A 15,816-nucleotide genomic window follows, 5' to 3' on the forward strand; every position below is an offset into this window, starting at 1 on the left:
CTCTACAATTTAATCTTGTATCTTGTTAATCGCCGAGTTTAATCCATTTCTATTCATTAACTGTGTTCATTACTGCTCTAAAATTAACCTAAAACAATTTGTTCCTGATGTGCAATTATGTTTTAGGACTTTGTAATTTATATTTTTCAAGAAAGCTTACTAGCAGAGGAACTCCATTTATATTATTATTAATTTCAATTGGAACATTGTAATTAATTCCTTTTGTACCATAATATTATTGTGGCCTTTTTCTACGTTAAACTAGAATTACATTTTTATATTATTTAATGCTAAGTTTGTTGGTCATAAATCAGGAAAGGCCAGTGCCAATTAAGATTTACTGTAATTTATTTTTCTAAGTTCATGACATTTGTTCATTCCTAATTTTCAATATTACTGCATTTGTCAGCAAGGCAATAGTTTTTCAGACATACTATGTTTATTGATATTATGTTTTTCTAAATTTATAATTAAAATTAAGGTGTTTCATGTTCTCTTTTGCAGGCTTTGTTAAAAATGTGTATTTAAAAGTGTATATTCATATATTTTTTCATTTAATATTATTGCTATGCTGATTTCATTTGATATTCTTATGTATCATCAAATTATGTTATTTTCATAATTTTCTTTTTAGTTTTAAGGTTATGATTTTTAACATTAGTTCATTTGTTCTTTCTCATTAAAGTCCAATTTCTTTTGGCAAATACGAGCTGTTTTTTTTAGTTAACTTTACCCAACAGTTGCAGCTGCTAATTTACCAGTTGAGATTCACTAGCAGCTCTTTGAAATGAATAAAATGTTACCACTAAAATTCACATTTGAAGATTTAGATGTTTTAACTTGCTAATTGAGGTGAATATGGAAATTTAATCACGGCAGCACCTCTGTGAAAAAGATGCGCTAAAAATTAAATATGGGAATCATCTTTTCTCACTTGAAAAATATTTGCTTTTGTGTTTCTAAAATAGATCCACATATGGGGTAAATTTTAAATGAAAAACAAATGTAGCCATCTCATTAATTTATTTTCTTTACATGTTTACTTATAAATGTAAGTAAAATGTTTATAATAAATGATTTTTTTCCATAAAATGATTTCATTATTGTTTACTTGCAGAATTGTAGGCTAATTTCATGACCCCCCCCCCCCACCAGATTGAGAAATACTGTAACCAATCAAGGATAAAAGAAAAGAATTAATATAGAAAAAGGGATGGTCTTACCACATTTTAAAATTTTTTTAAGGATTGTATTTCACAGCGGCTCTAAAATGAGAAATACAGTCTTATTCAAAAGAGTGTTTCAATAACCCCTCAAGACTGGATATACATCCTGCCTGTATTATTTTGGAAAGTTCTTTTGTTCAAGGTGAGATTAATTTATTACAGATTTATTAAGTTACTGATTGTTAAGTTTTGCCTTTACCAACACAAACATCACTTTTACTCCTCCCAACACAACATTGCCAAATAAGCTCATATCTTATTTGGCAATGACCAGTAAAAAGTGAAAGTAGGAAATAGAAAGGAAAAGTATTGGAATTATGGAAATTGTAGAAAGATCCATTTTTACATTTTTTTTCTGGAATCATCGAATTCACACTACAACCAGTTGTGTCAGTACTTGTATAGAAAGGAGAAACTGTCATTTTTATAAATTTGAAGATAGTTATTTCAGAACCTTCAAAATTCCTTTAGTATATTTTTTTGCTGACAGTTCAACAAAGGTTTATTGAATGCAGCATTCAGAAATAACAACATCCTTTTAAACTCTTCTTTAAAATTCCGACTTTTAGTGATCATTTTCACATTCACACAAAAAAGTCTCATACGTAAAAATTGTTCATGATAAAGTTAATAGCTTTTTTTAAATTAGATTTAATTTGGTTTCCATCCCAGGACTACACAAAAAAAGTTATTACAAAGAAACTCTAAATGATGTCATTTATTTTATACAAAAAAAAAAATATATAAATTTCATTGATTTCTCAATTTAAGAAAGCAAACATTAAATTTATTGATAATTGAATTAGATTAAACTGCATTCTTTTTTTTTATTTAGATATTAAATATTTATAATCTGTAATTTTTGCAACTTATTGTAAAATGACCTGATGACAGATAATGAATTTTTTATCTCTCATTTAGAAGGCTACCAGTCCAAGTCCCAAAGTTAGCACGTATTCGTTAGTAAATTTTCTGATCTTTAAGATAGTACATTTATTTTGTCCTCATTAGCCCGTAAATTATTTCTTTCAGACACTTTAAGGCAAGACATTTCTTAACTTTACAAAATTAATAGAAAAATATCAGTTTTGATGTATTTTATGATTTTTTATTATTATTTGTTTTCTAACAGTTTTTCACATAAAATTATGTTCTATCTTTTTCTTGGAAATTATAAGGAATAGGCTAATTTTAAATATAGGCTATCATGATTATCTAATATTTGTAAGCAAATAAACTAATGAAATTTACATCGTTCTCTAGGTATAAAATTATAATTTTAAGTAATATGAGTTATTTTTTAAACTGTTATTATTTCCAAAGTAATTTTTTTTTAATAACTATAAAATAGAGCTTGAAACAAGTGTCATTTTAAAGCAAAATTATTTTGTCAAAATGTTATTGTAATTTTACATGTTTTATTATTTAAACTGAATTTAATTAGTATTAAACAATTTTTTTTTTAATGTTCATTTTTCATGAAAAATTGCCAATGACAATGAGAAGGTTATACATTTTTTTATTGAGGTGAACTCTAAATGAATTATTTCCCAACACAGATTTTTCTTGAATATGAATTATTGAGAATTTTTGGTAATAAGCAAAATTAATTCTTGTACTTAATAAGTCAGGGAATAAAATTAAAGCCATAACTTAAAAGTTTTCAGATTTATCATCATTGTACATAAAAATGAGCATTTCTGCTATTCTTCATTGCTGTAGCACTTTTTTATTTTTATTAAAAAAATGAGGCAATTTTTATTGCACTATCAACAATCATATAGTAAATTCTCACCCATCTTCATAATTTAATAACATTTTAAAGTATCCAATTATAAGTCATTCAACCAGATCCTCAGTAAAAAGTAATTGCACTTAAGTTTTAGAAAATGTAAGTCTATTTTAACAATTCATTTCTTATTTCCTTATATAAATTTTATAGTAGTAATATTTTTTATCATTTTTAATTGTAATTTGTAACAACTCTATGATAATGTTGAGCAAAGTGTTCAAAACAGTATATTGTGCCTACATTTACTCTGTGCTTTCTTTTGCTATGATATTTTGAAGAAATAGTCAATCAAGAAAAATGTTCTCAATGAAAAAAGTGTAAGAGTAAAATCAAAGAAAACTCCTAGGAACTATTATACACAACTTACTTTACCTGAATTACAAACATCTTTATCTACAAGTCAATGGTTTTTGCAAAAGGTTTATTCTAGTAAAATCATGACCATCGTTTTCAGGCATGAAATAGTCACATATTACATTTTATTAGAGTTCTTATATTCTAAAATTTATTCAATAACCTTCCCAACTAAATCAGATCTAAAATTTGAAGTTACTCTTTCCTCTTTTTCTTATATTCAAGGTCCTCTACAACGTCTCTTAATAACTGAAAATAAAAGTTAATTCTTAAGGTTTAGCAGACTTAAATCTTGGTTTTTGACAACTCTTGATTGCAGTACCAGTGAATTGCCAAATGTAATAAATTTATTTTTGACATTTTTTTTTTTATTATATATATATACTGATATAAATTTATTTTAAGCTTGCTGTAATTTTTAGTAATTCTTTATATGTATCTAGTACTTTTATATTTTTTATTTTGCATAGCAAGCATCATTCTGTGCTCCTTTGATGCTAAAAAATAATGTTTTATGAACTGAAGTAAATAAATTATTGATCCAGTTTATTATAAAGCACTGTTCTTTTTTTTTCAGGAGAACATGTTTTCTTTTGATGTTGAAAAAGAAAAATATGCCTTAAAGCCTATGAATTGTCCTGGTCATTGGTAAGCATATTTTTTTCTTTTTTTATTCAAATAGTTAAAAAGATTGATATAACACATGTCATGTTCCCATCTAACTAATCATAACACATGTTATGTTGTACTGTGCTTGCATTCAACAGTCAATAGTTAGTTTATTTATTAGTAGCAGGTGATTTAAATAATTTTTGTAAATATTTATTTTCTCGCAAATGACATCATACTTAATAAGTAATCATTATACAAATAAGTCTGCTTATTTTTCTTTTCTAGTTATAATATAAATTTATTGTTGCATTCTAATTTCACTTGTTTATTTTAACAATGTTTAAAAATGTAATTATTTTTCTGTATAGGTAGTTTCTTCATATTTTTTATTTATCTGGCAATATAGCTGGGTATTGCAGCTGTAGCTATGACTATATTGTATTTCATAACTGTATAATATACTATACAAAGAAAAGTATGTTAAGTAGATCAAATTTTGTATTTTAAGGTTTTTTCACATCTTGATTTTTCAAGATCTTCTCTAACCAAAAAGCACAATTTTAGCATTGAGAAATGCATCTTGACTAGTTTTTTACTGTATATCTCCAGATTAGATGGGACAATAGGAATGAAATTTAGAAAACAATTTTTTGTATTTGAGGCGTCGATGCCATTTAATTTTCGTCACAATTAGTTTTGGAGGTCGGGAGATACAGACTTTATGGGTCATATAATAACTTTAACAAACAAAACTATACAAACTTTAACTCCAGAGTAGAATTTTTTTTTAATAATAATTCTTTACTTTCATACTTACAAGAATGTAAGTAGTAGAACATACTTACTTACAAGTAAGTGAAACATTAACATTATTAATGTAATGCTTTATTTTCCTCCTAAGCATTAGCCAGTTTTTTATTTTATATTTATTTATACAATATCTGAAATCCAATAATAATAGCATTCTTATATTATAAGGATGAAAATGGGTTTTGTAGTGTTCAAAGATGCCATGCCTGACCAGGACTTATACCCAGAACCTCCAGATGAAAGTATGAATGCTACCATTCTGTGAATGCCACAGAGATTGACAGATTGTTATAGTAATTACTATTTACATTCTTAAGTTATATTTATGGCCAAAGGTTATAGTTTTAATAATAAAAGACAAAAATAAAACTGCGTGTTTTACTCCTCATAACTTTTTATAAAAGATTATTTCATCTTTCAGAATGAAACTCTTTTTTTAATGTTTTAATATATATACCCAGCTTTTGAATAAGAATCCAGAAATGGATTGTAGTTGAGGCCCACCTGTATGTTTTATGTGCTGTTTAAATAAAAATTTGTAGGTGGTACTGTTTATTATTTGTCGGCCTCTGTGGCTTGAATAGTAGCGTCTCAGGTTCGAATCCTGGTCAGGCATGGCATTTTTATACAAGCTACAAATCTTTCATATCATCCACTGAAGTAATACCTAACGATAGTCCTGGAGGTAAAAAAAAGGAATAGTTAATTATAGACTTGCAGTACTTTTAGAATGAGATTTACATTTAACAGATATTTAACTCTGAAATTCTCCCATTTTGGATCAATTTTTTTATATTCCCACATCTAAAATAGAATAAATAAATTATTTCTGGTTAAAATGAATAGGAGTTTACTTCGCAAATTATTTTAATAAAAAGATCTTGTAGGATGTAATCATTTTTTTTTTGCACAATTTTTCCCATCCCTCCAATATCAAAGTGACTATGCCAAGATGACTTAATATGTGGCATATAAGTCTGTCTTTTCTTTTAACTGTATTTTTCCAAATGCTTCTTTCTTCATCAATTTGCCGCAACACTCTTTATTTGTCACTTTATCTACCCATCTGATTTTAACATTCTCCTATAGCACTTCATTTCAAAAGCTTCTAATCTTTTTTTCTCAGAGAATTCAATCATCCAAGTTTCACTTTCATATAAAGCTACACTCCAGACATAAGCTTTCAAAAATGTTTTCCTGACATTTAAATTAATCTTTGATGTTAGCAAATTTTATTTCTGAATGAAAGCTCGTTTCGCCTGTGCTATTCTGCATTTTATATCGCTCCTGTTTCATCCATCTTTAGTAATTGTACATCCCAAATAACAAAATTCTTATACCTCCATAATAATTTTGCTTCCTATTTTTATATTCAATGGTCCAGTTCTAGTACATTTATACACATACACATTTATATTTCTACTTCATTTCATTACTTTTGTTTTGTTCTTGTTTATTTTCATACAGTAGTTCTTGCATAGGACTTCATCCACGCCTTTCATTCTTTCTTCTAAATCTTTTTCACTCTCAACTAGAATTACTATATCAGCAAATCATAGTATCTTTATTTTTTCACCTTTCACTGTTACTCCGGATCTAACTTCTCCTTTAAAATCATTGACTCTTAGTTCTATGTAAAGATTAAAAAGTAATGGAGATAGAGAAAATCCTTGTCAGACTCTCTTTTTTATTACGGCTTCTTCTTATGTTCTTTGTGTATTACTGTTGCAGATAGGTTGCTGTAAATATTAGCAATTGTTCTTTTATATCTATACTTGAACCCTAAATTTTTTTTAAATGCTGAGCATTTTATTCCAGTCTATGTTGTAAAATGCCTTTTCTAAGTTTACAAATGCTATTATGTTGGTTTGTTTTACTTTAGTCTTCATTCTACAATTAATCTGAGTGCTAAAATTGCTTCCCTTGTCCCTATACTTTTCCTGAAACCAAATTGGTCTTCTGCTAACACTTCTTCCACTCTCCTCGGTTCTTCTATACAGAATTCTATTTAAGATTTTTGATGTGTGAGTAGTTAAGCTAATTGTTCTGTATTCTTCACATTTATCTGCACTACATGCTTTCTTTGGTATCATGACAATAACACACTTTTTGAAGTCTGACAGAATTTCCCCTTTTTCGTAAATATTACACACCAGATTGTGTAATCTATCTATCACTTCCTCACTTGCACTGTGCAGTAATTCTGCATGTATCCTGTCTATCCCAGGAGCCTTTCTGCCATTCAAATCTTTTATTTCTTTAGTAAATTCAGATTTTAGTATTGTATCTCCCTTTCATCCTTTTTGACTTCTTCTTCCTCTATTTAGTTTCTAATTAATTTCCTCTGTACAACTCTTCAATATATTCCACCCATCTATCGACTTTGCCTTTTTTATTATAAATTGGTGTACCATCTTTATTTAACACATTATATGATTTTAATTTATATACCAAAAATTTTCCTTAACTTTCCTGTATGCTCCATCTATTTTGCCAATGATCATTTCAACACTTTTCTTTAATCCACTCTTCTTTCACTAATTTGCACTTCCTGTTTATAGTATTTCTTAATTGTTGATAGTTCCTTTTACCTTCTTCGTCAGTAGCATTCTTATACATTTAAGAAATTTCGATGATTTAAGAAATTCCTTTTTAACATTCTCCATTCTTCTTCTGTATTTTCTACTTTATTGTTTTTATTCAGACCTCTTGTGATGCCCTCTTCAAAAATCTTCTTTATCTCCTCTTCCTCATGCTTCTCTAAATTCCACTGATACATCTGACAGCTTTTCTTCAGGTTTTTAAACCCCATTCTACGTTTCATTGTCACTAAAGTTTGGTTGCTAACAATGTCTGCTCCAAGATATGCTTTGCAGTCGACAAGTTGATTTCTAAATCTTTGTTTAACCATGATTAATCTATCTGATATCTTGCAATATCACCAGACTTTTTTCATGTGTATATTCTTGTATTATGATTTTAATTATGTATTATAATTATTAAATTATTATACTTGGTGCAAAACTCAGTAAGTCAGTTCCCTCTTTTATTCCTTTTGCCCAGCCCATAACCCACAATATTTCCTTCCTTGCCTTTTCCCATGCTTGTATTCCAATCGCCAGCTGTTATTAGATTTTCATCCCCTTTTATGTATTTAATTACTTTGTCAATTTCTTCGTACACACACTTTCATTCGTTATCATGGGCACTTGTAGGCATATACTATATATATATAGACTAACAATCATTGTCGGCTTAGGTTTTGCTTTTATCCTAATTACAATGGTTCTATCACTAAGCTCTTTGAAATACTCTACTCTCGTTCCTATCTTCTTGTTCATTATGAAACTTACTTCTGCCTGCCCTTTATTTGATGCTGAGTTAATTATTCTAAAATCACCTAACCAAAAGTCATTTTCCTTTTCTCTCTGAATCTCACTATTCCTACTACATCTACATTTAACCTACCCATTTCCCTCTTTAAATTTTCTAACCTATCAACCTTTTTTAGACTTCTAACATTCCACGCTCCAACTAGCAGAATGTTACTTTTTAACTTTCTGGTGAACCCTTCCTTACTAGTTCCCATCTGGAGATCCAAACAGGGGGGGACTACTTTAACTCCAGAATATTTTACCAAGGAAGGGGTGCCTCCCTCCATCTTTGTAACATGAAATTGCAGAAAGCTACATTTTCTTGAAAAAAAACAGCTGTAGTTTTCCATTGCTTTCAGCTGCGTAGAAGATTGAGTGATGTTGATTTGGTCGTTTAACTCCTCCTGAACCTACGCCCTTAACTACTGAAAGAGCTGCTGTCCTCTTTCAGGAATCATTCCTTAGTCTGACTCTCATCAGATATATCTCCAATATGGTTGCACCTTCAGTTCAGCTACTCTGTATCACAGCACTCAAGCCCCCTCACCATCATCAAGGTTTCATGATTAATAGAGAGAGGATGTAATCACATCACTCATTAATTTAATTATTATTAGAAAATTATAGAAATAAACATTTTTTATTTGGTTGTAAGATCACACAGAAACTTGAAAATTAATTATTACAATTTAATTCTAAGCTATATGGTTATGATTGTTTCTCTATGGTTTACATAATGTACTGGAATTATTGCACTGTTAAATATAGCGTAATTAATTATTAAAAATTGCAACATTAAAACAGTTGTCCTATTGCACAGTTTATTAGTGCAACCTTTTTAGTAGTAGTTTCCTTTTTAGTTGAAAATCTATCAAAATAGAAAAAATCCAGATTCATTTAACAGTTAATTAAGCTAAATATTTTTAATAATCATTCATTTGAATATTTTACTGTTCTCCAATGCCTAATGTAAACAGTGTTGAAAAATTTACATCTTGCAAACATTTACTATATTATTTATTCATATAAAATGTGAAAAGAATTTATTATAGTTTTCCATAGAATCATATGCAAAGTCCAAAGAGGCTTCAGTCATTCAAGCTTTCTTTTTTTTAAATATTTCTAATTCTGCAGTTTGAAATTTAATATGTTTTGTTTTATTTTATTTTAGTTTAATATTTGACCACCGTCCTCGTTCATGGAGGGAATTGCCACTTCGTATGGCTGATTTTGGTGTTTTACATCGAAATGAGTTGTCGGGAGCATTGACAGGGTTAACCAGAGTTAGAAGGTTTCAGCAGGATGATGCTCATATATTTTGTGCTGTATCTCAGGTAAGTATCACTTTTATGAACAATAGATTATATTTGAAAGTATAATTTTTCTCTTTCTATTACTATAGTTTATAGAAAAAAGTAGGAGTATTATAATGCTCATCTGTAGTTCTAAATCATATTTGGTTCTGGTTTTTTTAATAGTTTTGTGTGATTTTTGTAATGTTGAACTTCAAATCAGAGCCACCAGAATCCAGGTACATCATTACAATAAATTAATTCATCTTCTGGAGAAAAATATTGAACAAAGTCTTTTTCTCTGTTCCTTAACCAGTAAAAATTAGTACAAGGAGCTAACAATTTTTTTCCTTCAACCTTAAGCCTCGTAGGAAAGTTTAATCCCACACCAAATCATTTAATTCAGATTGCTTGAAAAGTTTTTTTTATCACTTCTCCAACATAATAATCATCATCCAATTCATTAGTAGGCCTCTGAAACCATTTCTCCATCACATATATATAATTTAATTTTTCTGGTGGTGAAGAAACAGGTATTTCTGGTCCATGAGGTAAAGGATGTATCACTGTTTAAAGGTTTGGATAAAATGTCATCTCTGTTTTTTAAATTGAATCCCTGTATTATATATGAACAAAATTAACAGTCATAGCTATGATTGGTCCTCTCCAAATTATAGGCACTCCTCCGTAGCAGAAAAACTGTTGTTTTCTTTGTGACTACTGGCGAAGCTTTCAACACGTACTGAATAAACCTTATGAGGAGCCCAATATTTGTCTTTGTATCCTATTTGTGACACCAAAATATCCTTTTTTTGATGAATTCTATCATGTTTCTCTGTTGTTTTTTAACAGTAATAATTTCCACAAATATAGAAAAAAAAAGCAAGCACGTTAACACAGCCTCTTGACACCTTTGGAATTTAATTTAATAAAATCTTATAAAATATAAGTACATAAAAAACGTTATTAAAAAAAGTATAAATTAAATGAATGAAGTTGTCATGAACTAATGGCAGATGTTGGAGGTGGAGAGGCAGACGCGCAGTAAAAGGAAAATGGTCAGATGTGTAGTAACACAAAACTGGCTGTATGTACAATTATGTTATAGATTTATTACTGCTTTTAACTTCTTTATCATAAATAAAAAAACTTAACATTGTTTATTTAATTTTACAAAATGATCCTTTATAATAGGCTGATATTTATAGATAGATCAAAAAACACCTTATGTGATAGAACATTTTTAATATTTTTCCCATTTTCAGCACCAAAAAAAATCTATTACAGAAAATAAAAATTGTTATCAAATACAATGAAACCATCGTTGCTTTTCAACAAATCCGCAGCCACCCCATTAGGAAATAGTCCCATCTTTCTGTGACCTTTATTGCTCCAGTAGTAAAGAGTTGTTCACCTCTTTACTTTCTTCTTGACTTCAAAATCTCTTCTTTCTTTCTTGAAGCATTCTTGACCTGTCATTGTTAACAAACTAAAAATAAAGCACATAAAGATTCTTTGAGAGGACCAGCAAAAAAACTCTGAGGTGCAGGATGGGACTGTAAGGTGGGTGTGAGAATACTTCCCTACCCAACTTGAATAGCTTCCTATATCTTTTGAATGGTATGGGATGGGTGCTATCTGCAAAAGAATTACACCTTTTGAGAGAGAATCAGAGCAGTTCCTCCTTATTGTGGGTTTCACTTTATTCTATGCCATGTTGTAATAGTACTTGTTGTTGATTGTGTTTTTCCAAATAATCATAATATATTGGACCTTTATAATCCCAAAACACTTAATATCAGTTTATTAGCTGAATCATAGGTTTTATTTTCCTGATGAGTGAACTCAGGTGTTTTCATTCTGTACTCGTACATTTGAATTCTGGCTCAGAATGATGAATCCAAGTTTCATCATAAATTATTCAATATAATGCAATCTAAAGAAGCATTATCTTCTCTAAAAATTATTGTTTAAGTTCCATAGAAATGTGAATGAATTCAATTGTAAGTGATTTTGAGTTTCCTGACTCAGAACCAACATGAACATGTTATGGAGTCATTCAGCATCTCATCTTGGATAATAATAGAATGAACAGTGTCTATACTCACACTGTTAACATTGTAAATGAATTTCGGCCACTTTTACATTGTCAGAAAATTAAAATAAGGCAGACACTATTTGCCCACAGTGAAGCCAATATTTTGAAATAAACAAGAGTTTATAATAACGGAAATTCTTTTCCAACAGCTGATGTTTTCAATGCAAGGCTAACATCACAAAGTTTCATTTTATTCAATTTTGTTAATTATTAAATGATACTTGTACATCAACTGTATATCATTAAATTGAAACTATATTCTATATCTTAGTGTTAAAAAATCTAGTCTCATTTAGTTTTTATTTAATCTTAAATAAAATGAATAAAACTCGGTTTATATTTTACAGAACCTTGTTAATATTTATTTAATTTTAATTTAACTATTTAATACCTTTCTCAATACTTGATCCATTTAACAGATTGGTGATGAAATCATTGGGGCCTTAGATTTCTTAAGGCATGTGTACTCCATATTCGGATTCACTTTCCAGCTGTGCCTATCTACTCGACCAGATAATTATATGGGCGAAATTTCAGATTGGAATACAGCCGAAAAGGTTGGTATTATTATATTAAATAATCTGAATATTCTTACTGTAGTTTCATTAAAATTATAAGATATCTATTAAAGTAGCTAATAGAACTTTTAGTAACAAGTAGTATAAATATAAGATTGATTAAACACCTGGTAGTTTTTTAACTTATCACCATTCAGTAATTTTGCCTTACTATTTATAAAAAATAATAAATCTTACTTATTTGCTGATTTTTTTTCCCCTATATTGAGCACTTTCGCTAAGATCTGCTTCATCATCATGTATAAAAGTAGAAATTTTGGATTACAAACATGGTTAATAAATTTTAAATAAAATTAAAATGAGAAAAAAGGGGAAATAACAAAAATACAAAGAAAGTAAATGAGGATTTATTTTTTATAAATATTTAAACAGAATGCAGTATGCTAGACTATTAGCAATTATTTGGTCATAGTTAAAGTTTTACATTAATGTAATGAGATGGACAGCAATGTACTTTTATTTACCCTAATTCAGAGCTACAGGTTCATGTCAATATAATGCTAAACCTGCTTCTACATAATAAAATAATACTGGTTGTTATTTGTTTTAAAACATACATGTTTTAATAAGAAGATTTTCTTAATAATAAAGAGAACTATACTTCACTATACTAATTCAACAGAGTTCCTCTAAGGTATGCCATTAATAACCTACACCATGATTCTTTAGAATGAAGGCTAGATTTTAAGACCATCTTGTGAAAATTAATCGAATTACTACTTAACTGAAGATCAAACCTACCACTTTTATCGTTCTTTTTCAGGGCTAAAAGGATTGTTAACATTGTGTATTTTATTGATAGCAGTTTTACGTGACTTTACAGTCACGTAAAATATTTCAAAAAAAATCTGAAAATGTATAGTGCTCTTGAACCAATCAAAGACTGTATTGATGATTAATGGCATTTAAAACTAAGTGTATTTTCTTTTTGGTTTTTATTATAGCAATTAGCAGACAGTCTTAACTCATTTGGGGAACCGTGGAGAGAAAATCCAGGTGATGGTGCTTTTTACGGTCCAAAGATTGATATTACAATTATGGATGCCTTGAAACGTTCACATCAGTGTGCTACAATTCAGCTTGATTTTCAGTTGCCTATACGTTTCAACCTTTCATATATTAGGTAATAAATATGTAAATTCTGTTAATTTTTTATGTAGTTTTTAAAATTATGTGACCAATTTCTGTGGTTATTAGCCACTAAATGTAAACAACATAAAGTGAAACTGCATTCATTGTTAAACATTGGTAATTTTAAACATTCCTTCGGCTATTGCCATTTTATTTTATTTCAGATCTTCAGTTACTAGCATGCTATTTCCTTGCAATGTTCAGGTTAAGCAGAACCATCCACAACATGTAAGAGATGTATGAATTCTTTGATTAAAAAAAAAATTACTGTTCAATTTATTTAATTTAAATACTGTGTTAAACACAGTATTTAAATTGCTTTAAGCTATTAAAGTTTTTCTAACAAAGATTTTTTTAATTTTTTTTATTATCTTGAAGAATAAAACAAAAAATATAATAAACTTTCAGATTATCTAAATGATGAATAAACTTAATACTTTATATTTATCCATTTGTATTTATGAATGTAAAATCTTTATTAAAAAGAATAATCACTTGTTTATAAAAAATATGGATATTGTTATCAAATCAGACAACAGAACTGTTTTTCATAACTCAACACAATATTTCAGCTTATTAGAAAGGGCCTTATTATGATTCCATTGCCATTTTTAATAAATTAGCAAACTGTTTAAAAAAGTCTTCCCATCAATTTATTTAAAATACAATTAAACATTTTCCTTTACAGTAACAATTCTGTTGATTATTAAATAATAATAATAATTTTTAAAAAATTGTATTACATCCTTGAATTTTTCCATCTCTCTTCTACATCTACTTAATATTTGCTCGAATAACTTTCATTTACATTTTCTGAATTGTAATTTATTTTATAATTACAAGTTTCTTTTATATTTATTATATTCATGTATTTATCTTAACATTTTTTCATGTGCTTATTTTTTAAATAATTAATATTAACTTTAATTACATCTGTGTTTTATATTGTGTATTTTCGATGCTGCTCTGATCAAGGTTTCAGCACAATTTTCCTTGACCCATTCGGGTAAATCCTGGGACATTTTTTTTTATCCATTAAGTAGTATAGTTATATGTTTTTGCTGTGATCTATATTGTGTACCATTTAGAATAAAAGATTTTATTTATATAAGGAGATCTTAGTCTAATATATCAGTCAAATTCCATCAAATGCCCTTGTATACATTGCTTATACATTACAAAAACAAAAATGTATTTTTCATTAAAAAAAAATTGTTTATCCTACATTCACCAAACTGTGGGATTTTATTTAGTGGGTTTGCAAGGTGATCATTAAATTTGTTGAGGTTGCAACTCTTCTAAAATCCTCTTGATCAACATAGGAAATGTTTGAACTATTCAGTTTTATGAATGACTATTTTCAAAATAAGTTCTGATTTAATGACAGTTAATAAAAAAATGTTTATTCCAAGGTTTAGGTCGTCTTGCCTCCTAGGTTTCCAGCCCCCCTTAGTATCCTGTTACAAGTTCAAATCATAAAATTGAAATGATTTAGGTCCCTAGATTTGTATATTACCTGTATTTTTTTTCTCTAATTTGTTTTAAGTAATTTTTGTTAAAGTTATAGTTCAACATACTTGATATAAGAAGTGTAATTGATCACTACATAATGTATCGTAAATCTTTCTCTGCAGTACATCAAAGAATCATATTAATTGAAATTATAACAGTTAATTATTTTAATACAGTTAATAGGTTCACAACATGGCTTATATTTTGATTTAATAACTTTTAATCATACAGGTGTGATTAATATTGAATTAAGTAAAATGTGAAAAATTAATTAAAAACAAGTGTGATATATGCTTCTTTATAAATGATACTATTGATTGGCTTACAGTGAATCTGGTGAAAGAATTCGACCTGTAATGATTCATCGTGCCATCCTTGGCTCTGTTGAACGTATGATTGCTATACTTACAGAATCATATGCTGGAAAGTGGCCATTTTGGTTGTCTCCACGTCAGTGCATGATAGTTCCAGTTGGACCAATGTTTGATGATTATGCAGTTTTGGTATGATATTGTTCTATTATTCATTAATAATACTTTATTAATATTAACTTATTCATTAATAATAATTATTGTTTATAAGTGTATACTAATTTCTCTGTCCATTTTTGCAATCACTTGTTCCTGCATTCTGCAATTTTTTGTTTAAAGAATGATTTTAGATTTACATTTTATGCATGTGAATGTTTTATTTATATTTAAATAACATTCACAATCACATCCATACGCATTTTTGTGAATAAAATCATAACAACAGAACCTGCATACTTTATGAGAATTTGTGTTCTTATAAACTGGTATAAAAATTTCCCTTTAACTTTCATTTAAATTCCTTTAATAAATAGTTCATAGTTCTGGTTACTAATACATCACATAATTCTGAAGATACACTAAAATTTATCTTAAGGAAACACAGTTTCATGGCATCTGTTATCATAGGGTGACTTATCATCTGAATCGAGTTGATCAGTGTAATCCTTTGATAAGTAATATGATGCTATTCCATTTGTGGTTAAAAATACCTGATCTTTCAATAAA

General features: G+C 28.3%; 1 protein-coding gene across 4 annotated transcripts in view; it reads left to right on the top strand.

Annotated features, from left to right (window-relative positions):
• Positions 1–15,816, top strand: part of ThrRS (threonine--tRNA ligase) — a 103,852-nt gene that overhangs the window by 71,596 nt on the left and 16,440 nt on the right. For all 4 annotated transcript variants that reach the window (XM_075359678.1, XM_075359676.1, XM_075359677.1 and 1 more), the window contains 5 exons: positions 3,950–4,020; positions 9,340–9,502; positions 11,978–12,115; positions 13,081–13,259; positions 15,108–15,282. In XM_075359678.1, coding sequence (XP_075215793.1) covers positions 3,950–4,020; positions 9,340–9,502; positions 11,978–12,115; positions 13,081–13,259; positions 15,108–15,282 — 726 coding nt within the window. The remainder of the gene's footprint in view (positions 1–3,949; positions 4,021–9,339; positions 9,503–11,977; positions 12,116–13,080; positions 13,260–15,107; positions 15,283–15,816) is intronic.

The sequence above is a fragment of the Lycorma delicatula genome, chromosome 3, assembly GCF_047948215.1.
Source record: "Lycorma delicatula isolate Av1 chromosome 3, ASM4794821v1, whole genome shotgun sequence".
Lineage (NCBI taxonomy): Eukaryota > Metazoa > Arthropoda > Insecta > Hemiptera > Fulgoridae > Lycorma > Lycorma delicatula.